The sequence below is a fragment of the Chlorocebus sabaeus genome, chromosome 10, assembly GCF_047675955.1.
Source record: "Chlorocebus sabaeus isolate Y175 chromosome 10, mChlSab1.0.hap1, whole genome shotgun sequence".
Classification (NCBI taxonomy): Eukaryota; Metazoa; Chordata; class Mammalia; order Primates; family Cercopithecidae; genus Chlorocebus; species Chlorocebus sabaeus.
Window position 1 is genome coordinate 90,361,234 of NC_132913.1, and position 26,470 is coordinate 90,387,703.

The 26,470-nt window shown below is 39.3% G+C and overlaps 1 protein-coding gene across 1 annotated transcript in view; it reads left to right on the forward strand.

Moving 5' to 3' along the window:
• The window catches only part of CARF (calcium responsive transcription factor), an 85,053-nt gene that overhangs the window by 18,354 nt on the left and 40,229 nt on the right, over window positions 1-26,470 (forward strand). Inside the window, 2 exon segments of the mRNA XM_073019940.1 lie at window positions 21,788-21,908; window positions 22,985-23,212. Of these exon segments, the coding sequence (XP_072876041.1) occupies window positions 21,831-21,908; window positions 22,985-23,212 (306 nt within the window). The 5' untranslated portion in view covers window positions 21,788-21,830.

Genomic DNA, 26,470 nt, shown 5'->3' on the forward strand with positions numbered 1-26,470 from the left:
GCTACGCCTCCCAGGTTCACGCCATTCTCTTGCCTCAGCCTCCCGAGTTAGTTGGGACTACAGGCTCCTGCCACTATGCCTGGCTAATTTTTTCTTGTATTTTAGTAGAGATGGGGCTTCACGTGTTAGCCAGGATGGTCTTGATCTCCTGACTTTGTGATCCGCCTGCCTCAGCCTCCCAAAGTGCTGGGATTACAGGCGTGAGCCACCGCGCCTGGCCTATATGATTCTTTTTGAGTTAATTTTTTAAGGGTGCAAGGTTTGTGTGTACATTCATTTTTTTTGCATGTAGATGTCCATTATTCCAGCACCGTTTGTTGAAAAGACTGTCCTTTCTCCACTGAATTGCTTTTATTCTTTTGTTAAAGATCAGATGACTGTGCAGATCTATACCTAGTCTCTTTATTCTGTTCTTTTAATCTATTGGCCTGTTCTTTTGTTTGTTTGTTTTTGTTTTGACAGTATCATGTTATCTTTTTTTTTTGTCTTTGAGATGGAGTCTTGCACTGTTGTCCAGGCTGGAGTGCAGTGACGTGATCTTGGCTCACTGCAACCTCTGCATCCTGGGTTCAAGCAGTTCTCATGCCTCAGCCTCCCAAGTATCTGGGACTATAGGCATGCACAACCACGCCCAGCTAATTTTTGTATTTTTAGTAGAGATAGAGTTTCACCATGTTGACCAGGCTGATCTCAAAATCCTGACCTCAGGTGATCCACCTGCCTCGGCCTTCCAAAGTTGTGAGATTACAGGCGTGAGCCACCATGCCCTGCCAGTATCATGTTGTCTTGAATAGATTATCATAGGTTTACAGTAAGTCAGGTCTTGAAATTGGGTTGCATCAGTTCTCCAACTTTGTTCTTCAGTATTGTACTGGTTATTCACTTAGGTCTTTTGCCTTTTCACATAAACTTTAAATCAGTTTTTTGATATGCACAATATAACTTGCTGTTTTCTTTTTCCCATTTTTAGAGACAAGGTCTTGCTCTGTCACCCAGCCTGGACTGACTTGCTGTATTTTGTTTGGGATTTTATTGAATGTATAGATCAAGTTGGGAAAAATTGACGTCTTAAAAATATTTAGCCTCCTGGTCTATGAACATGAACTCTCTCTCCATTTATTTAGATATTTGATATTTTTCATCAGAATTTTATAGTTTTCCTCATATGTTTCCTTTGCTTATTTTATTAGATTCATATCTAAGTCTCTCTCTCTCTCTCTCTCTCTCTCTCTCTCTTTCTCTCTCTGGTGCTAACATAAATAGTGCTGAGTTTTGTCTTGTTTTGTTTTTTTGAGATGAGGTCTCACTCTATCACCCAGGCTGGAGTGCAGTGATGTGATCTCACCTCACTACAACCTCCACCTCCTGGGCTCAAGCAATCCTCCCACCTCAGCCTCCCAAGTAGCTGGGACTACATGCATACGCCACCACAACCAGCTAATTTTTGTATTTTTAGTAGAGACAGGGTTTTGCCACGTTGCCCAAGCTGGTCTCAAACTCCTTGGTTCAAGTAATCTGTCCACCTTGGCCTCCCAAAATGCTGGAATTTCAGGCATGAGACCCCGGGCCTGGCTGGTATTATGCTTTTAAATTTCAAACTCTAATTAATCATTCATTGCTGGGATACAGGAAAGTGATTGACTTTTGTGTATGAACCTTTTATCCTGCAACCTTGATACCTTGGTAGAATTGTTTATTAGTTCCAGTAGGTTTTTGGTTTTGTTTTGTTTTTTTTGTCCTTTGGGATTTTGTACAAAGACAGTTATGTCATCTGCATATAAAGACAGTTTTATATCTTCTTCCCAGTCTGTATATCTTTTATTTTTATTTTTATTTTTTTGTTTTATTGCTTTACTAGGACTTTCAATACTATGTTGAATAGGAGTGGTGAGAGGGGCCATCTTCACATTGTTCCCAATCTTAGGGGAAAAGTATCTAGTTTTTCACCATTGAGTATGATGCTAGCTGTAGGTTTTTTTTTAGTTGTGCTTTATCAAATTAATAGTCACCCCTTTACCTAGTTTGTTGAGAGTTTTTATCATGATTGGTGTTGGATTTTATCAAATGCCTTTTCCTTTTTTTTTTTTTTAATTAAATAAATAGAGGCTGAGTCTTACTGTACTGCCCAGGCTAGTCTCTAACTCGTGGCCTCAAGTGATCCCACCTCAGCCTCCCAAAGTGTTGGGATTACAAGTGTGAGCCACCAGGCCTGGCCTGCTTTTTCTGTGTCTGTTGATATGATCATACAATTTCTGTTGATGTGATGCCTAATGTAATTCTAATGCCTTTTTATGTGATGGATTACATTAATTTATTTTCACATATTGAACGAGCCCTGTGTACCTGTAATAAATCCTACTTGGTTGTAGTGTATGATTTTTTGGTATATTTGTAGAATTGATTTGCTAATATTTTATTGAAGATTTTTGTATTTATGTCATAAGAGATATTATTCTATAGTTTTCCTTTTTAAAAATATCTTGCCAGGCGTGGTGGCTCATGCTTGTAATCCCAGCACTTTGGGAGGCCTAGGCAGGTGGATCACCTGAGGTCAGGAGTTCAAGACCAGCCTAGCCAAAAACCCCATCTCTACTAAAAATACAAAATTAGCCAGGTGTTGTGGTGTGCGCCTGTAATCCCAGCTACTCGGGAGTCTGAGAAGAGAGAATCGCTTGAACTCGGGAGACAGAGGCTGCAGTGAGCCAAGATTGCGCCACTGCACTTCAGCCTGTGCAAGACAAAACGAGACAAAACTCTGTCTCAAAAAAAAAGAAAAGAAAAAAAAATCTTTATCTGGTTTTGGTATTAGGGTAATACTGGTCTTATAGGATGAGTCAGGAAATGTTCCTTCTGCTTCTGTTTTCTTTAAGATGTTATAGAGCATTGGCATATTTCTTCTTTAAGTGTTTGGTAAAATTCACCGGTAAAACATCTGGGCCTATTGCTTTCTATTTTTGAAGGTTATCAATTATTGATTCAGTTTCTTTTATAGAAATTTACCTATTCAAATTATGTATTTTATTGGCTTTAATTCACAGTAAGCTTGATTACTTTTTCTTTTTAACAGTTAAATATTCATGCTGATAGGACATACGTCTCATTATACAGGACAGTTTCTTTCTTTCTTGTTTTTTCTTTCCGGCTTTTAAGTTCAGGGAGTATGCGTGCAGGTTTGGTACACAGGTAAATTGCATGTTGTGGGAGTGTGATGTACCGATTATTTTATCACTCAGATAATGAGCATAGTACTTAACAGGTAGTTTCTTGATCCTCATCCTCCTCTCACTTTCCAACCTCAAGTAGAATCCAGTGGTCTGTTCCCCATTTTGACACAGATGCTTTCTGAGGTTTATACTGTAAATATAGTCACAAAAATTTATTCTCATTTAGATAAATCTAGAGCTGTCTCCTGAAAGTGTATCTTTGTTGCTACAAAAATGTTCTAGAATTCTTCGAGGGCCTATGATTGTTTTGAATATTAGGGAAATTTACAGTGGCAAATAATGTCACCAGCTTCATTCTGTCCAATACACTTTTCATTTAGTCTGAATACCTCTACTTTGAACTAAGTTCATGAAACTCCTGTTTTATTTGAGATTTGAAATTTCATATGTCCTACTCTTTTATAGTATCAGTAGAAAAGTACAATTTTGTTACGTATTAGTGATCTAAGCTGAATTTTCCAAAGTTCTTTTTTTTTTTTAATCTCGCTCTGTCGTCCAGGCTGGAGTGCAGTGGCGTGATCTCGGCTCACTGCAACCTCCATCTCCCAGGTTCAAGCTATTCTCCCGCCTCAGCTTCCCAAGTAGCTGGGACTACCGGTGCGTGCCACCATGCCCGGATCATTTTTTGTGTTTTTGGTGGAGACAGGGTTTCACCATGTTAGCAATGATGGTCTCGACCTCCTGACCTTGTGATCCGCCTGCCTCGGCCTTCCAAAGTGCTGGGATTACAAGAGTAAGCCATTGCACCCGGCCCAAAATTCTTTAATTCCAGAAAATTTTAGATCTATGTGAACACCTCAGTACATTGAAGAAATTTCTATTACCTTGCCATCAGACAGCTTTATATTAAATTAAATCTCTATATTCAGGTCAGTTTCTTTTGCATTTTCCATAATTGTGTTGGTTAATTAGCAAACATGAGTTCACTTAAAATGTTCACTTCCTCTGTGATATCATGAAATAAACCTGATTTTAAAAATTCAGATATAGTTATAAAACACACAGAATATAAATTTTATACATAGAGACTTTAAGTGTCTTGATCATCCTTGTATCTCCAGCACATGAAACAGTATTTGTCACGTAGGTGTGGAGTAATGATTCATTTATTGAATGAATATCTGCTTATAAATACATATGCTTAGAAAAAGTCTGGAAGAATATGCAGAAATGTTAATGGCAGTGATTTCTGTAAAATTATAAGTGACTTTAACTTTCTGATGTTGCTACATTAACATATATTTGTTTTAATGACATAAACAATAAAACTTAAAAATTTATTGAAAATTGTTTTTTTCCTGAGACAGGGTCTCACTCTGTCACCTAGGCTGGAGTGCAGTGGCAGGATTATGGCTCACTGTAGCCTCAAACTCCTGAGCTCAACCAATCCTCAGCTTGGGATTGGTTGGGAACCAAGCTCAACCTCAGCTTCCCAAGAAGCTATGGGGACTATAGGCACACACCACCATGCATGGCTGATTTTTTTTTTTTTAATAGAGACAGAATCTCATTATATTGCCCAGGCTGATCTCAGACTCTTGCTTCAAGCCATTCTCCACCTTGGCTTCCCAAAGTGCTAGGATTACATGGATTAGCCACCACTCCCAGCCCTTAAGAAATTTTTAATCTTTTGAGATAGGGTCTTGCCCTGTCATGATCATGGCTCACTGCAGCCTCAACCTCCTGGGCTCAGGTAATCCCCTCACCTCAGCTTCCTGAGTAGCTGGCACAGACACATGCCACCACAACCAGCTAATTTAAAAAAAATTTTTTGTAGAGATGGGGGGGTTCTCACTATGTCACTCAAGTTGGTCTTGAACTCCTGGACTCATGTAACCTGCCTGCCCCAGCCTGCCAAAGTGATGGGATTACAGGCGTGAGCTGCCATGCCTGGCCTGGAACAAGAAAAGGATACCCACTCTCACCACTCATCTTTAACATAGTACCGGATGTCCTACTAGCCAGAGCAGTCAGACAAGAGAAAGAAATAAAGAGCATCTAGGCTAGTTGCTGTGGCTCACGCCTATAATCCCAGCACTTTGGGAAGCTAGGGTGGGTGGATCACCTCAGGTCCAGAGTTGGAGACAAGCCTGGTCAATATGTCGAAACCTCGTCTCTTCTAATATTACAAAAAAATTAGCTGGTTGTGGTGACAGGCTCCTGTAATCCTAGCTACTTGGGAGGCTGAGGCAGAGAATCACTTGAACCCAGTGGGTGAAAATTGCAGTGAGCTGAGATTAAGTCGTACCACTGCACTCCAGCCTGGGTGACAGAGTGAGACTCTGTCTCAAAAAATAAAAAAGAAATAAAAGAGCATCCCAATTCGTAAAGAGGAAGTCAAACTGTCACTGTTTGCAGATGATATGATTGTTTACCAAGAAAACCCTAAAGACTCCTCCAGAAAGCTCCTAGGACTGATTCAAAGAATTCAGCAAAGAAGGCCAGGTGAGGTGGCTCACGCCTGTAATCCCAGCACTTTGGGAGGCTGAGGTGGGCAGATCACCTGAGGTCAGGAGTTCAAGACCAACCTGACCAACCTGGTGAAACCCCGTCTCTACTAAAAATACAAAATTAGCCAGGTGTGGTGGTGCATGCCTGTAATCCCAGCTACTCAGGAGGCTGAGGCAGGAGAATCACTTGAACCTGGGAGGCAGAGGTTGCCATGAGCCGCATGGCCGTTGCACTCCAGCCTGGGCAAAAGAGTGAAACTCCATCTCAAAAAACAAAAAATAAAGAATTCAGCAAAGTTTCCAGATACAAAATTAATGTACATAATTAATTTTGTATAGTAGCTCTCCTTTACACCAACAGCAGCCAAGCTGAGAATGAAATCAAGAACTCAACCCCTGTTATAATAGCTGCAAAAAAAGTAGAATACTTAGGAATATACCTAACCAAGGAGGTAAAACACCTCTGCAAGGAAAACTACAAAACACTGTTGAAAGAAATCATAGACAACATATACAAATAGAAACATATCCCATGTTCATGGATGGGTAGAATCAGTATTGTGAAAATGACCATACTGCCAAAAGCAGTTTAGAAATTCAATGCAATTCCCATCAAAATACCACCATCATTCTTCATAGAATTAGAAAACAAACAATCCTAAAATTCATATGGAACTAAAGAGCGAGCCTGCATAGCCAAAGCAAGACAAAGCAAAAAGAACAAACCTGGAGGCATTACATTACCTGATTTCAAACTATACTTTAAGGCTGTACTCACCAAAACGGTATGGTACTGGTATAAAAATAGGTATATAGACCAGTGGAACAGAATAGAGAACCCAGAAATAAAGCCAAATACATACAGCCAGCTGATTTTTGACAAAGCAAACAAAACCTTCAAGTGGTGAAATGACACCCTATTCAACAGATGGTGCTGGGATAATTGACTAGCCACATGTAGCAGAATGAAACTGGATCCTCATCTTTCACCTTATATGAAAATCGACTCAAGATGGATTAATGACTTAAATCTAATGTGATTTTAAATTTTGTTTCCCTAATGACTAATGCTGATCGTCTTTTTGTGTGCTTACTTGCTAGCTATATATCTTCTTTAGTGAAGCTATATCTTCAAACATCTTGCCAACTTTTTTAGTTGAGTTGTCTTACTGAGTTGTAAAAGTTTTTTAGAGTTTGGATATAAGGCCTTTGTCAGGTATATGTTTTGCAAATATTTTTTCCCATCTGTAATGAGAACACATTTTAAATTTTGACGAAGTCCAATTTGTAGATTTTTTTCTTTTGTATTTTGTGCTGTTTGTTTCATGTTTAATATATCATTGCCAAGTCCAAGGGTACAAAGATTTTTCTCCTGTGTTTTCTTCTAGAAGTTTTATCATTTGATAGTCTGTGATCCATTTCAAGTTGATTTTCTATCTGGTGTGAGATAAGGGTCAAGGTGTATTGTTTTACATATGGCTATTTAGTTGTTTTAGCATCATTAGTTAAAAAGTGTCCTTTTTCTCTTGATATATTGATATATTTGTCAAAAAGCAATTGACTCCCACCTAGAAATAGCTTCTCAGCTCCGTCTCAAATCTGTCCAGTTCAGCCTGCTTGCCTCTACTCTGTCCTCCACCATATCTATCAGGGTGACCCAGAAGTCCTACAAGGTATCCACCTCTGGTCCCTAGGCCCTTGGCAGCTGCATATACAAGAGTGGGCCAGGTGTCTGCATCAACTCCTAGAGCTTCTTCTGGATGGGCAATAGCAGCAGCTTCCAAGGGGACCTGGACACTGGCATGGGTCTCAGGGAAGGCTATGCCAGGGCTGGTGGTATGGGGGAGCATCACAGGTGCCACAATGACCCAGAGCCTCCTGAGTCCCCTTAAGCTGAATGTGCACACCAACATCCAGGCTGTATGCGCTTAGGAGAAATTGCAGATCAGGACCCTCAACAAGTGTGCCCCCTTCATTGACAAGGTGCCCTTCCATTAACCAATGTTTGGCTGTTCCCTTCCCTCCCCTACCCTTCCCCACCTCTAGTAACCACTATTCTACTCCCTACTTCTATGAAATCAACCTTTTAACTTTCCACATGAGTGAGAACACGCAGTATTTGTCTTTCTGTGCCTGGCTTATTTCTCGAACATAATGTCCTCTAAGCCCATCTGTGTTGCTGTGAATGACAGAATTTCATTCTTTTTTATAGCTAAATAGTATTCTACTGTGTATATATACCACATTTTCTTTATCAGTTTATCTGTTTATGGACACTTAGGTTGATTCCCTATCTTGACCATTGTGGAATAATGATGTAATAAACATGGGAGTGCAGCTTTCTCCTTGACTTACTGATTTCCTTTCCTTTGGATATTTACCCATTAGTGGAATTGCTGGATCATATGGTAGTTTATTTTTAGTTTTTTTGAGTAATCTTTATACTGTTTTTCATATGGCTATACTAATTTACACCAACAATGTATGAGTTCCCTTTTCTCCAAATCCTTGCCAGCATTTGTTATTTTTTCTTTTTGGTAATAGCAATTCTAACCGAGGTGAGATGATAGCTCATTGTGATTTTGATTTGTATTTACCTGATTCTTAGAGATTTTTAAAAAAATTTATATACCCGTTGACCATTCGTATGTCTTCTTCATGAGACAGGGTTTCGTTCTATCGCCCAGGCTGGAGTGCAGCGGCTCAATCTTGGCTCACTGCAGCCTCAGTCTCCCAGGCTTAGGTGTAAGCAGCTAGGACCACAGGTCCATGCCACCACCCCCGGTTAATTTTTTTGTGTTTTTGTAGAGACAGGTTTCACCATGTTGTCTAGGCTGGTATCAAACTCCTGGCCTCAGGCAATCCTCCAGCCTCAGCTTCCCAAAATGCGAGGATTACAGGTGTGAGCCACCACGCCTGACCTGTATATCTTCTTTTGAGAGATGTCTGTTCAGCTCATTTGTCCATTTTTAAATGAAATTATTTATTTATTAATCCCTTGTTGAATAGTTTGCAAATATTTTCTTCCACTCTACAGGTTGTCTCTTCACTGTGTTGCTTGTTTAGTTTGCTGTACAAAAGCTTTTTAGTTTGATACAAATCCATTTGTCTATTTTTGCTTTTGAGGTCTTAGCCATAAAATCTTTGCCTAGATCAATGTCCTGAAGTGTTACTCCTGTGTTTTCTTCTGGTAGTTTTATAGTTCCAGGTCTCAACATTTAAGTCTTTAATCCATTTTTAGTTGGTTTTTATATATGGTGAGAGCTAGGGGTCTACTTTCATTTTACTACATACAGATACCCAGTTTTCCCCGGACCTTTTATCAAAGAGACTGTCTCTTCCCAGTGAATATTCTTGGTGCCTGTGTTGAAAATCAGTTGGCTGTAAGTGCGTAGATTTTTCGTTTTGTTTTGTTTTCTATTCTCTACCATTGGTGTGTCTGTTTTTATGCCAGTACTGTGATGTTTTGGTTATATAGCTTTGTAATATATTTTGAAGCCAGATAGTGTGATGCTTCCAGTTTTGTTCTTTTTGCTTAGGATTGCTTTGGCTAGTCAAGGTCTTTTGTGGTTCCATACAAATTTTAAGGTTGTTTGTTTTTTTTTTCTATTTCTCTGAAGACTATCATTGGGATTTCAGGGTTTTTTTGTTGTTGTTGATGTTTTGTTTTTTAAGAGATAGGGTCTTGTTGCATTGCCCAGACTGGCCTTGGACTCCTGGGCTCAAGCAATCCTCCTGCCTCAGCCTCCTGAGTAGCTGGGACCATAGGTGTGTGCCATTGTACCCAGCTCATTGGTATTTTTATAAGGATTGCAGTGAATCTGTAGATTGCCTTTGGTAGCGTGGTCATTTTCACAGTATTAATTATTCCAATCCATAAATGTGATGTCTTTCCATTTTTTGTGTGTGTTCTCCAATTTATTTCATTCAATGTGTGTGGGGTTTTGTTTTGTTTTGAGACAGGGACTCAAATCTGTCACCCAGGCTGGAGTGCAGTGGCTCGATCTCGGCTCATTCCAACCTCTGCCTCCTGGGCTCAAGCAATTCTCATGCCTTAGCCTCCTGAATAGCTGGGATTATAGTTGTGCATCACCATGCCTGCCTAATTTTTGTATTTTTAGTAGACACAGAGTTTCACCATGTTGGGCAGGGTGGTTTCAACTCCTGACCCCAAGTCATCCGCCTGCCTCAGCTTTCCAAAGTGCTGGGATTACAGGCCTGAGCTACCACACCTGGCCTCATTCAGTGTTTTACAGTATTTAATGGTATCCTATAATTCTTATAGACTTTCTTTGTTCATTTTCATCGTTATTTCCTTCTTTTCTCTCTCTGGGTAATTTCAAATGACCTATGTCCAAGTTCAGAAATTCTCTCTGCTTGATCAAGTCTGCTGTTGAAGGTCTCTATTGTATTTATTTCATTCATTGAGTTCTTTAGCAGCAGGATTTTTGTTTTGTTCTTTTTATTATTTATATCTCTTTGTTGAATTTCTTGTTCATATTGTGAGTTGTTTTCCTGATTTCATTGAATTATCTATTTGTATTTTCTTGTTTCTTGTTAAGTTTAAGATCATTTAAAAAAATTTTGGCAACTCATTGACTTTCTTATCATTGGAATTTGTTACTAGATTCCCTTGGAATTTGTTACTAGATATCACTGGAATTTGTTACTGATTGTCCCTTGATCAACACAGGTTTAAACTGCACAGGTCCTGTACTCCGATTTTCTTCAGCCTCTACCACCCCTGAGACAATGGGACCAACCCCTCCTCTTCTTCCTCTCCCTTAGCCTATTCATCTTACATTTAGATGATGAGGATGAATACCTTTATGATGATCCACTTCCCCTTAATGAATAGTAAATACATTTTCTCTTCCTTATGACTTTCTTTTCTTTTTTTTTTTCTTTTTTTTTTTTTTTTTTTTTTTTTTTTTTTTTTTGCGACGGAGTTTCACTCTTGTTGCCCAGGCTGGAGTGCAATGGTGTAATCTCAGCTTACCGCAACCTCCGCCCCCTGGATTCAAGCGATTCTCCTGCCTCAGCTTCCTGAGTAGCTGGGATTACAGGCATGTGCCACCATGCCTGGCTAATATCATATTTTTAGTAGAGACAGGGTTTCTCCATGTTGGCCAGGCTGGTCTCAAACTCTCGACCTTAGGTGATCCGCCTGCCTCAGCCTCCCAAAATCCTGGGATTACAGGCATGAGCCACTGCGCCTGTCCATGACTTTCTTAATAAACTTTTATTTAGCTAACTTTATTATAAGAATACAGTGTATAATACTGTACATATAATACATATATAATACATATAACATAAAACTATATGTTAATTGACTGTTTATGTTATTGGTAAGACTTCCAGCCAATAGTAAGATATTAGTAGTTAAGCCTTTGGGAAGTCAAAAGTTATACACTCATCTTTGACCATGTGAACAGTTGATACCCCAATTCCTGTGTTGTTCGAGGGTCAGCTGTATTATGTTCCTTCGGTAGCGTCATACTTCCTTGTGTTTCTGTGTCAGTATCTGTGTATTTGATGGAACAATTGCCTTTTCTAAACTTTCTAGAGTAACTTTGTAGAGAAAGACTCTCACCTGCAGTTGGGTTTTATCGTGCCAGTCAGGAAGGGTGTAGTGTCTGTTTGTGGATAGGTGCAGTGGTATAGTTTCCATGCAGCTTCTTCAGCTGCATTCAACGTCAGCAATAACTGGGTGCTCAGTGACCTAGTCTGTAGAAGTTTGTGGCAGTGACAGTGGCAGCATAGGTTGTTAATGTCCTTGGTGTCAAAGGCTTTTGGAGTACTCCTATCCTAATTTTCTCTCCAAAGGGAAGACTTAACCAAGGTGTGAGGTCTGACACAGTCTGCAAGTAGCTACAGTAGTGCTGGGTTCTAGGTACTGGTGCTAGGCACAGGGTCTGTATTAGTCTGTTCTTGCACTGATATAAACAAATACTTAAGACTGGGTAATTTATAAAGAAAAGAGGTTTAATTGGTTCATGGTTCTGCAGGCTGTACAGGAAGCATTGTGGTTTCTTCTTCTGGGGAGGCCTCAGGAAGCGTCCAATCATGGTGGAAGGCAAAGAGGGAACCAGCATTTCACATGGCAGGAGCAGGAGGAAGAGAAAGAGTGGGGAAGTGCCACACACTTTTAAACAACCAGATCTCATATCTCAAAGAGAGCTCTGGGGAGATGACGTTAAACCATAGAAACCCCCACCATGATCCAGTCACCTCCCACCAGACCGCACCTCCAACATTGGGGATTACAATTGAATATTAGATTTGGGTGGGGACACAGATCCAGACCATATCAGGGTTTCATAAACCTATTATGGCACCTGAGTTTTGGGGTACAGATTAGCACTGTGTGGCAGAGTTGGATGTAGATAGACCACAGAGCTAGGATCTGTGACTCTCAGATACCCTCTAGCAGCTCAGGCCCAGGGAGCCAGGTTGTAGCTGTGATTCTACCTCTGAGGGGCAGGGCACAGAACTGGCTCAACCCTAAAGAGAATGTAGAGGGTACCCTGGAGGTTTGGGAGCAGGGTACAGCTCCAGTTTGGGAACGTGAGCCAGCAGGGCTCGGTGGTAACTCAAGTCCCTGGGGGATGAAGCACCATTTAGTAGTAACTATAGTCCCTGGGATAGTGGAATTTGGCAGTATCTCAGACTCTGTGAGGCCAGTTGCAGCAGCAGCAGCAGCAGCAGCAGCAAGTGCCCCAGAAAGGTGGAGTACAGCTGTTGTTTAGGCCCTGGGGGTGTAGGGAACAGCATAGCAATGACTGCACTCCCTATGCAGAAGGGTGTCTTAGCAGCTGACTCTAGGGGGCTAGTCCAGCTCTAGGGAGGATGACTACTAGAGGAGTTTGGTCTGTAGGGCAGAGTGTCTCAGCTCAACCACTGCTCTGTTTCCCTAGGACACAGGATACTATGTCAGCTCAGCCCTGGGATGGGCAGCTGCTCAACTTGGCCACAGCACCACCAGTTCTCCAGGGCCCCATGTGCTGCTTCAGCTTAAGCCTGGGGGGCATGACCGTTCCAGGAGGCCCAGGCATCATTTCCTGGAATGTGGGTAGTTGCTTCACCTTATGCACTGGAGAGGCATGACTGCTCTGAGCAGCTAAGGTACTGTTTCCCTGGGAGGCAAGATACTGCTTCAGCTCTGGCCTGAGGGGGTGATAGGAGGGGTAGGTGGGGTGGCTCCATCTCTGCTTCCCCCTACCCCTGTACGAGGGTATAACAGCTGTTCACAGCTCAACTTGGGGATGTAGGGCCACTGCTAGGGTAGTTCAGTCTTGGCTTAGTCTCAGGGATAAAGGGGAACTGTGGCTGCTCAGCCCTGGAGCAAGACACACTCCAGCCATAGTTCTGATTCCAAGATGACATAGCACAGTAGCTACATAAACTACAGTGCTTGGGACACAGTGTCAGTTTCTTCTGATGGGGCAGCACAGCAGTGTGGACTCCAGAGAGCTTCCTCAGCTGGCCTTGGTGTCTGTGAAGACTGCAGGAACCTCAGTGGTGAGGTCTATTAGTAGGGTTGGTTACTGGAATCCTCTTGCTTCCCTCCTTGCTGCAGGGAGTTCTTCTTGGTTCCTAGCTCTTCCCAGTTGGGGGATTGGGTGGTGGAGGCCGGATGCTTCCTTCCATTCTCTATGTGGCCATCCTGAGTTTCTGTGCTCATCAATGCTCTCCCTCATTTATTTTTGTTAAAATGTAGTTGTTTATTCATTATTTTGATTGTCTTTGTGAGGGAGATGAATGCTAGGGACTTCTAGTGGGCCATCTTGCTGATGTAACCTGACTACAATATGTTGCTATTAACTGTAGTCACTATGAACTTATTCCTCCTAATTGAAATTTTGTATCCTTTGACCACAGTCTTATTTTCGTTTCTTTTTTCTTTTTTCTTTTTTTTTAAATTTACACACCACTATACAAACAGGGGACACAGCTTTCTTTTCTAATACGAGGGTGTAAAGCAGGAGTGTCCAATCTTTTGACTTCCCTGGGCTACATTGGAAAAAGATGAATTGTCTTGGGCCACACATAAAATACACTAATGTTAGCTGATGAGTTTTTAAAAAATTGCAAAAAAAAAAAAATCTCATAATGTTTTAAGAAAGTTTACGAATTTGTGTTGGGCTGCATTTTAAGCCATCCTTAGCCACACCACAGGCCACAGGTTGGACAAGCTTAGTTTAAAGGCTATAAATTTCCCTTGAAATTTTATATTAGCTGTATGTCACAAGTTTTGATACATGATATGTTCTTTATGGTCAGATCTAGTATTTGCTGTTCCATGTGAATTTGAGAGGAACATATGTTCTTTAATTGTTTGGAATGAATTTTAAATATGTCCAGTAATTCGAGCTTGTTCTGTTTCCTTAACTTGGCTGAGATAATTATCATGAGATCTTGCACTATGATAATACATTTGTCAGTTTGGCCCTAAATTCTATCCATTTTTTTAAAGTTGGTTTTTCTTGTTGCTATTTGTTTTTTGAGACAGGGTCTTGCTTTGTCACCTAGGCTGGAGTGTAGTGCCATGATCACAGCTGACTGCAGTCTTGACCTCCCAGGATCAAGCGATCCTCCCACCTCAGCCCTCTGATTACCTGGGACTGCAGGTGAGGGCCACCACACCTGGCTAATTTTTTGTGTGTTGAGACAAGGTTTCAACATGTTGCCCGGGCTAGTCTGGAACTCCTGGGATCAAGCAGTCCACCTGCCTCGGCCTCCCAAAGTGCTAGAATTACAGGCATGAGCCACTGCAACTGGCCTAAAAGTTTTTAAAGGGAAATTTCAAAAATATACAGGAGTAGGCTGGGCACGGTGGCTCACGTCTGTAATCCCAGCACTTGGGAGGCCGAGGTGGGCAGATCACTTGAGGTCAGGAGTTTGACACCAGCCTGGCCAACATGGTGAAACCCCATCTCTACCAAACAATACAAAAATTAGCTGGGCATGGTGGTGTGCTCCAGTAGTCCCAGTTACTTGAGAAGCTGAAGTGGGAGAATCGCTTGAACTGCGGAGGTGGAAGTTGCAGTGAGCCGAGATTGCGCCACTGGACCCCAGCCTGGGGGCCAGAGTGAGACCTTGTCTCAAAAAATACATATATATTATATATATATAATATATGTATGCAATATATAATTATATATAATTATTTATAAATATACATATTATTATATTAAAATACATACTGTGCATATATTTAAATATAAATTTTATACATATTTATATAAAATATTATGTATATATATTAGTAGAACAGTAAATGAAGCCGGTGTACAATTATCAGTATATGACCAATCTTTTTTTATTTATTTCTCTATCAATTGTACCCTTTCTCTGACTTTGGTATTTATTTACTTTCTTGAGACAAGGTCTCACTTTGTCACACAGGCTGGAGTGCAGTGGCACAATCACAGCTCCTGGGCTCAAGTGAGCTCCTGTTTCAGCTTGCTGAGAAGCTGGGACTACAGGCACACACCACCATGTCCAGCTAATTTTTTTGATCTTTAGTAGAAATAGGGTCTTGTTATGTTGCCCAAGCTAGTGTCAAACTCTTGGGTTCCAGTGATCCACCCACCTCTGCCTCACAACATGCTGGGATTACACACGTGTGAGTCACCACGCTCAGCCTGACTTTGATATTTTTTTAAAAAATCTTGGACATTCTAATAATTTTATCTATAAGTATTAATATTATCAAACCATTCACATACCTAAAAATACCAAAAATACTTATTTTAGAGACAGAGTCTCACTCTGTTGCACAGGCTGAATTGCAGTGGTACAGTCACAGCTTACTGCAGCCTCAAACTCCTGGGCTCAAGCCGTCCTCCCACCTCAGCCTCCCAAATAGTTATGACTACAGACATGTGCCCCCCATACCCAGCTAATTTTTTTTTTTAAGTTTCTTGTAGAAATGGGATCTCAGGCTGGTTTTGAACTCCCATGCTGGTCTCAAATTCCTATTCTCAAGTAATCTTCCCATCTCAGCCTCCCAAAGTGTTGGGATTATAAGTGTGAGTCACTGTATCCAGCCCCAAAATTCCTTTTTCCCCCTTTTTTTTAATGGAATGCCTGAATATCCCAAGAAAAATTCCTTAATATCAGATATCTAGTCCACATTCATATTTTCCTGCTTGTATATACACATGTATATATATGTACACACCCATTTTGATGATACTATTTTATTTTTTTAATTGAGGTAAAATTCATATAACTTAAAATTAATCCCTTTGAAATGAACAATTTACTGACAGTACATTCACAAAGTTTCAAAAGTGCCATGTAGAACTTCAAAACATCTTCATCACTCAAAATAAAATTTTGTACCCATTAGTCCATTATACCTTCCCTCAAGCCTCTGGTATCCACCAGTCTCCTTTATTTCTCTATAGATTTACCTATTTTGGATATTTTATGTAAATAGAACCATATAGTATGTAACCTTTTGTGTGTGGCTTGGCTTCTATCACTTAGCATAATGGGATTTTGTTTGTTTGTTTGTTTTTAGACAGGGTCTTGATCTATCTTTGGGCTGTACCTTTGCCCATTTTGTAAATTGGGTTACTTTGGATTGTAGTCTTTTTGTTGTTGAATTGTATGAGTTCTTTACGTATTCCAGACCCTTATCAGATATATGATTTGCAGATACTCTCTCCCGTCTGTGGGCTGTCTTTTAACTCTTGTCATGGTGATCTTTGTACAAAAATTTTTATTTTGATGATGTCCAGTTTATCTGTTTTCTCTTTTACTTGTCCTATTGGTGCCATAGCTAAGAAACTATCACCAAATGCAAAGACATGCAGATTTACCCCTATGTTTTTCTTCTAAGAGTTGCATGGTTTTAGTTCTTATATTTAGCTCTTTGATCCATTTTTCATTTTTGGTATGTAGTATGAGGTAGGAGTTCAGCATCATTCATTTTCATGTGGATATCCAGTTGTCCTGGCACCATTTGTTGGAGATAGTATTCTTTCCTCATCAAATGCTTTTGGTACCCTTGTCAAAAATCATTTAACCATAGATATGTATTTCTGGACTCTCGATTCTGTTGTATTGATTGCTCTAAATTTCCCTCTGAGAACTGCTTTTGTTGCAGCCCATAAGTTTTGATATATTGTGCATATTATCATTGCTATATTTTATAAATTGATGTATTATCAATCATCACACCCTCTAGAGTTACACGCATTTTTTTTGGTTCTATAGTGTTTTATTTCTGTCCTTAAAACACACATACAAAGTTACAATATTGAAATTATTATTTTATACAGAGAATGTTTATTTATATTTTTATAGAATTATTAATTTGTTTGCTTGCCATTTTTTCAAGCATCTCAGGACTTCTTTCTGTTATAATATTTGTTTTTTTGAAATATATATATTTTTTGCTAAAATAATGTGCTTTATTCAGTTATCTAACATGTAAGAAATACAGAGGTAATTCCTGTACCAAATGTTTTATATTTGGTGTATATTTTTTCTCTTCTCTTCTATAATCTGCTTGTATGGCATGACTTAACTGTTCTTTTATTATTATTTATTTTTTTTTTTTAATTTTTTTTTGAGACAGAGTCTTACTCTTATTGCCAGGCTGGAGTGCAGTGGTGCAATCTCAGCTCATTACAACCTGTGTCTCCTGGGTTCAAGTGATTCTCTTGACCCAGCCTCCCAAGTCACTGGAATTATAGGCGTGCGCCACCACGCCTGGCTAGTTTCTGTATTTTTAGTAGAGATGGGGTTTCACCATGTTGGCTAGGCTGGTCTCGAACTCCTGACCTCAGGTGATCCACCCTCCTCGGCCTCCCAAAGTGTGAGGAGCCTTGTGCGGGGATTATAGGTGTGAGCCATTGCACCCAGCCAACAACTGTAAAAAAAAAATTGTTTTAATTGTAGTAGTTGTAGGTATTTATGGGGTACATGAAATGTTTTGATGCTGACATGCAATGTATAATAATCATATCATGTAAAATGGGGTATCCATCCCCTCAAGTATTTATCCATCCCCTCAAGCATTTATCCTTTGTGTTACAAACAATCCAATTATACTATTTTAGTTATTTTTAAATGTAATTAAATTATTGACTGTAGTTACCCTGTTGTGCTATCAAATATGAAGTGTGTTGTTTAGAAATTTCTTTCATATATGAGACATTGATTGTAAACTCTCCGTTTTTTGTTTTTTATTTATTATTATGATTCTTTTTGAGACAGAGTCTTGCCCTGTTGCCTAGGCTAGAGTGCCATGGCATTATCTTGGCTCACTGCAACCTCCACTACCTGGATTTAAGCAATTTTCGTACCTTAGTCACTCGAGTAGCTGTGGTTACAGGTATGCGCCATCACACCCAGCTAATTCTTTTTTTTTTTTTTTTTTTTGTATTTTTATTAGAGACAGGGTTTTGCCATGTTGGTCAGGATGGTCTTGAACTCCTGGCCTTAAGTGATCTGCCTGCCTCGGCCTCCAAAAGTGTTGGGATTACAGTGTGAGCCACTGTGCCCAGCCAACTTTCAGTTTTTTTAAATCTTAAAGTATCTTCTTTTCACTCTCTTTTCTGAAAAAAGTAGGGTTTTGTGGAGTGGTGTGTTTTTTGTTTGTTTGTTTTTTGGTTTTTGGTTATTCTGAAGGTTAGACAGTAGAAAAAAATAGTTCGGATCATATACAATTGTTTATTGATAGTTACTTTTCTTTTTTTCCTTTTTTGAGATGGGGTTTCGCCATGTTGCCCAGGCTGTTCTCAAACTTGTGGGCTCAAGCGATCCGCCCTCCTTGGCCTCCCAAAATGCTAAGATTACAGGTGTGAGCCACCACATCCGGCCAATCTACTTTCTTAAAACCTTAAATATTATTCCTGTGACTTCTGCTACCATGTTGCTATAAGAAGGCCACTATATGTCTAATTTCAATACTCTGTAGGGATTCTGTCTTATCTGTCTTTAATTTTTTTTTTTTTTAACCTAGGCTCAGGGATGTTTTTATGGTCTGTCTTGTCTCTCCAGATGCATTTTTCTGTTCCTCTTTAGCATATTGCATGTTCACTACATTGAGTATGGGTTTCTTTTTATTTCTCTTGGAATACTTAAAAGAAAGACTTCCTTTATCTGTGGATTCATGTCTTTAGTTTTGAAAAATTGCCAGCCATTATCTCTTCAAATACAGATGGTCCCTGACTTACATTAATTCAACTTACGATTTTCAACTTTATGATTGTGTGAAAATGATACATATTTAGTACACCCCTTAACCTATGATGGCGATGGCATTACATCTGGATAAACCCATTGTAAATCGAAAATGCTGTAAGTCAAAAATGTACTTTCATCTTAGGATAGTTTCCACTTAAGGTATTTTCAACTCAAAGTGTGTTTATCGGGATAAGTCTGAGAGCATCTATATTATCTCTCCTTCATTTTCTCTTTTCTATTCTTTTGAGACTTCACTTATATGCATGCTGTACTTTCTATTTTCCTTATTTTTAAGTCTCTTTGTCATATTTTTTATCTTCTGTTTTTGCTTTGATGCAGTCTAGGTAATTTTAAACTCTGTCTTCCAATTTAATTCTTTCTTCTGCATCTAATCTATTTAACTTATCCATTGCCTTTTTTTTTTTTTTTTTTTTTGAGACAGGGTGTCACTGTGTCACCCAGGCTGGAGTGCAGTGGCATGATCATAGCTCACTGCAGCCTCAGACTCCTGGACTCAAGAGATCCTCCCATGTCAGCCTCCCGAGTAGCTGGGACTGCAGACCCACACCACCATACATGGCTGATTTTTAAATTTTTTATAGAGACAGGCTCTCATTATGTTGCCCAGGCTGGTCTCGAATTCCTGGCCTCAAGCAATCCTCTTGCGTTGGTCTCCCAAAGTGCTGGGATTATAGACATGAACCACTGTTTCTGGCCCCATTGACTTTCTAATTTCAGCAGTTTTTTTTTTTTTTTTTTGAGACAAAGGCTTGCTCTGTCACCAAGGCTGGAATGCAGTGGCGCCATCTCGGCTCACTGCAACCTCCACCTCGTGGGTTTAAGCAATTCTTTTGCCTCAGCCTCCCAAGTAGTGAGGATTACAGGCATGCACCACCACGCTCAGCTAATTATTGTATTTTTAGTAGAGACAGGGTTTCCCCATGTTGGCCAGGCTGGTCTCAAACTCCTGACCACAAGTGATCCACCCACCTGGACCTCCCAGAGTGCTGAGAGTACAGGCATGAGCCACTGTGCCCAGCCTGTTTTTTTTTAAAAATTAAACTTTTGATAGTTTTTATTATTTGCTTATCTCTGTGATTCATTTTTTTAGATATTAAATAATTACATTATGTTCAATCTTAGATGTTTCCAATATGGGAAGTCTTTAGGGGCTGTCTGAATCTGGTGACTCATTCGCATGGTGGCTAATTTCCTGGGGTTTTTTTTTGGTATTCTTTGATTGTTAGCTTATATTTGATTGATCTTAATATGAAAGAAAACTGGAGTCTTAACTAGGCTTCTTTTTTTCCAAATAGTAGCTGCATTTTTTTCTTACCAGAAGCCAGGTTACACTCTTCACCCTGAACCTTTCAGGTTGTTATCCTTATCTTGGGAGTTTTAAGTTTTCTTCCCCTACCAGCTACTTGTCCCAACTTCAGTTTCTTAGCCACAAAACTAATGTATTAGAACTACCCTTGGGGAAAGTTTCCTCTTTGTTTATGCTCACCTCTTTGGTTTTGCTTTTTTGGGGTTGCAGGGAGAGGAGGGTGGTCATTGGATGAGGAATGGCCTTTGATTGTTGGCACTTCTTGTAGCAGAGCCTGGACACAAAATAAATATTTTATTTTTGGTCAACTTTCTGTTTTTTGTTTTGTAGCAAGATAGTTTTTTTTTACAGTATCTTTTTGCCATATTGCCGCTAATGGGAGGCTCTTTTTATTTTGAAACCCCTTCTAAATAATTTTATTCTCAAGTAATATAGGTATAATATATAAAATTCAAAAATAATCCAGAAAGTTATAAATTCAAATTGCTTTTACTTCCATAGCCCAAGGTAACTACAGGCTTTTTGGAATTTTTGTAATTGATTTTTTACTTGATTAGGTTATAAGTGATCATTTAAAATCTTAAAGGAGAAGCAAGTAAAAGATACTTTATAGCCATATATTAAAACTGGACCGATTTTGTAGCTTTACAGAAATTGCCCCAATTGAGAACTACTGTACTAGACCTAAGTGGCTCAGAGTTATTGGTATATATATTTCTTCATTTTCTTTTTTTAAATATCTCTTCCTTTTCAAAGCTTGTCAAACTAATGTTAAGTGGTATACTTGTCTATTAATGGTAAAAATTGTGTATATATATATATATATATATATATATATATATATAAAAATATCTGTCTACACCAGGATATCTGTTTTAAAATTGTATAATGCTACAATAGGGCATACCCAACTCATAAAGTTGAAAAACTTTATTTGCATTAAATCTCTGGTAATATGAGAATTTTAGAAGTATTTGAAGGGGTATACCAGTACCTTGTCACATAAAATAAATCTTAAAAAGCCAGTACAGAAGTGTAGTTAAAGATAGGATGAGGGGACTGGGCGCGGTGGCTCAAGCCTGTAATCCCAGCACTTTGGGAGGCCGAGACGGGCGGATCACGAGGTCAGGAGATCGAGACCATCCTGGCTAAAATGGTGAAACCCTGTCTCTACTAAAAAATACAAAAAAAAAACTAGCCGGGCGAGGCGGTGGGCGCCTGTAGTCCCAGCTACTCGGGAGGCTGAGTCAGGAGAATGGCCTGAACCCAGGAGGCGGAGCTTGCAGTGAGCTGAGATCCGGCCACTGCACTCCAACCTGGGCGGCAGAGCGAGACTCCGTCTCAAAAAAAAAAAAAAAGATAGGATGAGGGAACTATATAACACTAATTTTTTGCCCTGCATTGAATATATTCTGGTGCCTTGGCAAGTCATTTTAAAAAATGTTAGTTTTTTAATCTATAGAATGGAAATGTTTTTACCTAAATTATATAGGGTACCACAGTAGTGAATATGAGAGATTTGTTTAAGATAAAACATACTAACTGCTTTAGTTGATCAGCTATTTAAACTCTTTCAGCTATTAAATAATAGAAGAAAATGGAATTGAATATGATGTCAGCATGGAACAATCTAACGATTCATTAAGAGTCAACCATAATGATGGTGAAGAGTCAAAAACCGATGCTCAAGTATTTGAGGTATGGATTCAGCTGGGAACTTTTTTCCATCCTAGGGTAAAACAGTGTGCCATTTAACAGCTCTTTATGCTCCAGGGATAGCTATTATATTTGGTGTATTCAAGAATTTTGGGCTGGGTGCAGTGGCTCATGCCTGTAATCCCAGCATTTTGGGAGGCCGAGGCGGGCGTATCACCTGAGGTCAGGAGTTCAAGACCAGCCTGGCCAACGTGGTGAAACCCTGTCTGTACTAAAAATACAAAAATTAGCCGGGCATGGTGGTGAGCGCCTGTGATCCCAGCTACTTGGGAGGCTGAGGCTGGAGAATCACTTAAACCCAGAAGGCAGAGGTTGCTGTGAGCCGAGATCCCACCATTGCAGTCCACAAGAATGAAACTCCATTTCAAAAAAAAAAAAAAAAAAGCGAAAAGAATTTAGGCCGGGCGCGATGGCTCATGCCTGTAATACCATCTCTTTGGGAAGCTGAGGCGGGTGTATCACAAGGTCAGGAGATCGAGACCATCCTGGCTAACATGGTGAAACCCCGTCTCTACTAAAAATATAGAAAATTAGCCAGGCGTTGTGGCAGTCGCCTATAGTCCCGGCTACTCTGGAGGCTGAGGCAGGAGAATGGCATGAACCCGGGAGGAGGAGCTTGCAGTGAGCCAAGATAGTGCCATTGCACTGCAGCCTGGGTGACAGAGCAAGAGTCTGTCTCAAAAAAAAAAAAGAATTTTGATATTTAATTATACACATATTTTATGAAATATTTAACAATACAGAACTTAATACTTAGATATATTCATAAAAATTTTATATGCAGAGAAAAATCTAAAGGTTGAATTATATTACGTTATTTCAGGTTCCATTCCTGTGGACAATTTTGATAAAATTAAGATAATAAATATAATAATCAACAATTTTACTTAAGAAATGCTTTCTGTGTATAGCAATTTGTATGAATTGACAACTCTTACAAAAAAGTAAAAACAACTGAAAAATGGATATCTTTTCATTTTTATTATACCCATCTAAAAAAAAAATGGTGACAGTATATCCTGAAAAGACTGAAGTGATTTTTTTTTTCTTTGCAAAAGCATCTAACCTGTATGGACTCCAGGGATTCTTCCTTTGGACAAAATGATTCTCCTACAGTTTTGCCCATCACTACTCCTGAAGCAAATAATTCACTCATATCACAGAATATAACAGGGCCCCTGACTCAGACACAGACTCTTTCTGCAGAGCATTTCCATCTAGTGGACCAAAATGGGCAAGCTATTCAGTATGAACTTCAGTCATTGGGGGAATCCAATGCACAAATGGTGAGTATATTTTGTAAGTAACCAGTTTTATGCTCTTTAGCAAAATATATTAGTCTTACTAAATGACCTTAATTTCTTGACACTTTTGATTTACATCATGTTTATTTATTTATTTATTTTTTGAGATGGAGTTTCACTCCTGTTGCCCAGGTTGGAGTGCAATGGCGCAATCTTGGTTCACTGCAACCTCTGCCTTCCAAGTTCAAGCAATTCTCCTGCCTCAGCCTCCCGAGTAGGTGGGATTACAGGTGCCCACCACCACACCTGGCTAATTTTTTTGTTTTTTTAGTAGACGCAGGATTTCACCATGTTGGTCAGGCTGGACTCAAACTCCTGACCTCAGGTGATCCATGCGCCTTGGCCTCCCAAAGTGTTGGGATTACAGACTTGAGCCACTGAGCCCGGCCACATTGTGTTTAAAATAGTGTTTCCATGACTTTCATTTTTATGTAAGGATTTTAAAAGATTTCCATTCAGGACTACAAATAGTACTTTAAATAAAGAGTACTTAACCAGTCTCTGTGTTTGGGCACACTTGTGCTTTGAGATCAGTTGGAAATGTAACATAATCTGTAACTAGTTCTGAAGTACCAGAGTTGACGTGGAACTTACATTTAATGGAACGTACACACACACACACACACACACACACACACACACACAAACAGAGACACATATTAGACTAAATTCCAGTTTGTTTGTTTGTTTTCCGAGACGGAATCTTGCTCTGTCGCCGAGGCTGGAGTGCAGTGGCGTGATCTCGGCTCACTGCAACCTCCTCTGCCTGGTTTCAAGCAGTTCTCTTGCCTCATCCTCCTGAGTAACTGGGATTACAGGTGCCTGCCATTACACCCAGCTAGTTTTTGTATTTTTAGTAGAGACGGGGTTTCACCACGTTGGCCAGGCTTGTCTTGAACTCCTGACTTTGTTATCCACCCACCTCAGCCTCCCAAAGTGCTGGAATTACAAGCATGAGCCACCGTGCCTGGCCTAAACTCCAGGTTTTGATTTATCAACATCTCACTGACCTCCAAGCCACTTTCTGGTATGTTTTCTTGAAGAAATAGAAAGTAATGGAGGTAATGCAATGGAGGTACCACTAGTATATGGGGAATTAGACATATCCTTGCTAATCTTTGTGGGTAAATGTGTGCCACGTGAGTCAGAATGCATAAAGATAAAAAGATGAGGATGGCTAAATACTTTTCAAACTGTTAGCTAAAAGTATTTTTGACCAAGTTCATAGTTTGAGCCAAAGAAGTGAAAGATTGTTTTGACTGACATATGGAAAATTACTAAGAAAAACCTCTAAGTTGCTCACTGGGCCCCTTCCTTACACCTTATACAATATACTTAACATAAGTAATACTATGAAGGATAATGTGTCTCTTGTATACTTGAATTTTCCAAATTTTCTACAATGAGTATCACTTTCATAATAAAAATTATTTTTAAAAGCATAACAACTTTAATTATAAATTACACCACAGGTAAAAATTTTACCTAGAATTAACCCTTGTTTCTGTTCATAATCTAGAGCATTCTAGAGTTAATCTATGCCATTTTGCTCCTTTATGATCCAGCCAAATTGAGTTATCTAAATTCTAGGGGTAAGAATAATTGGTTGAGAGGTGTCTATGTGCAGGGGAATCCTTCTTGTTTATGTTCGAGCTTTCTGGGACTTAGACCAGAGCCATACTGCATCACCAGCAAAGGTTAATATTCAACAAATAATTTAAATGTTAACCAACTGCATTTTAATTTTTCATGTCCAGAATGAAGTACTTCTGTAGTTTCCCCTTTATTTGACATTTATTCTAGTTTCTATCAGAACATTTAGAAAGTTTTTTTTTTTCTTCCAACAGGAAGATCAAGGAGTCTGAATGTGTCAAAGGGTTGTCATTTTACCTAGGGTACCTTTCCGAGCAAAGTTGTTTATTTGAGTTCAAAAAAAGTTAATTAACACTCTTTGTAATTTGATTAAACTTTCTATACAAAGTAAGTACAAAGGTGGTTTTACATTGTTTAGGTAGGAGATGACACAGAAGGTTATTTGAAACTGTGGAATAGGAAACACGGTATGAAACATGGAAAAAAAAATGTGATAAACAGATTATAAGAAAGAATTTTCTTCAAATAACTGAAGATCAGAGAGAGAATATTCCTGGAAACTTAATGGAACTTTTGGGTTCGTTTGTTTCAGTGGACTGTATTTTTTAGAGCAATTTTAGGTTCATGACCACAGTGAGCAGAGGGTACACAGATTTTCATATATATATATACACTTGCAGTACCTGCACATGGTACAGTATCCCCCTTTATCAACATCTCCTACCAAATGGAGCTATTTGGTGTTTGTTTGGTTTTGGTTTTGGTTTTTTAGTTTTTTTTTTACTTTAGGTTCAAGGGTACATGCGAAGGTTTGTTATGGAGGTAAACTCAGATTGTACAGGTTATTTCATCCACCCATGCATTAGGCCTAGTACCCAATAGTTATTTTTTCAGCTCTTCTCCCTCCCACCCTCCACTCTGAAGTAGACCCCATTGTCTGTTGTTCCCTTCTTTGTGTTCATAAGTTTTTATCATTTAGCCCCCACTTGTAAGTAAGAATATGCAGTATTTGGTTTTTTTTGTTCCAGTGTTAGTTTGCTAAGGAAGTAGCCTCCAGCTCCACCTGTGTTCCCACAAAAGACATGATCTTGTTCTTTTTTATGGCTGAGTAGTATTCCGTGGTGTATATGTACCACATTTTCTTTATCTAATCTGTCAGTGCTGGGCATTTAGGTTGATTCCATTTGTTTGCTATTGTGAATAGGGCATTAATGAACATTCACATGCATGTGTCTTTATAGAAGAATGATTTATATTCCTCTGGCTATATATCCAATAATAGGATTGCTGGGTTGAATGGTGGTTCTGTTTTTATCTCTTTGAGGAATCACCATACTGCTTTCTACAATGGTAGAACAAATTTACACTCCCACCAGCAGTGTATAAGTGTTCTCTTTTCTCCACAACCTCACTAGCATCTGTTATTGTTTGACTTTTTAATAATAGCCATTCTAACTGGTGTGAGATAGTATCTCATTGTGGTTTTGATTTGCATTTTTCTAATGATTAGTGATATTGAGCTTTTCTTCATATGCTTCTTGACTGCATGTATGTCTTCTTTTTGAAAAGTTTATGTTCAAACTAGACAAAACTACTTTAAATTTCATATGGAACCAAAAAAAAGCCCGTATAGCCAAGACAATCCTA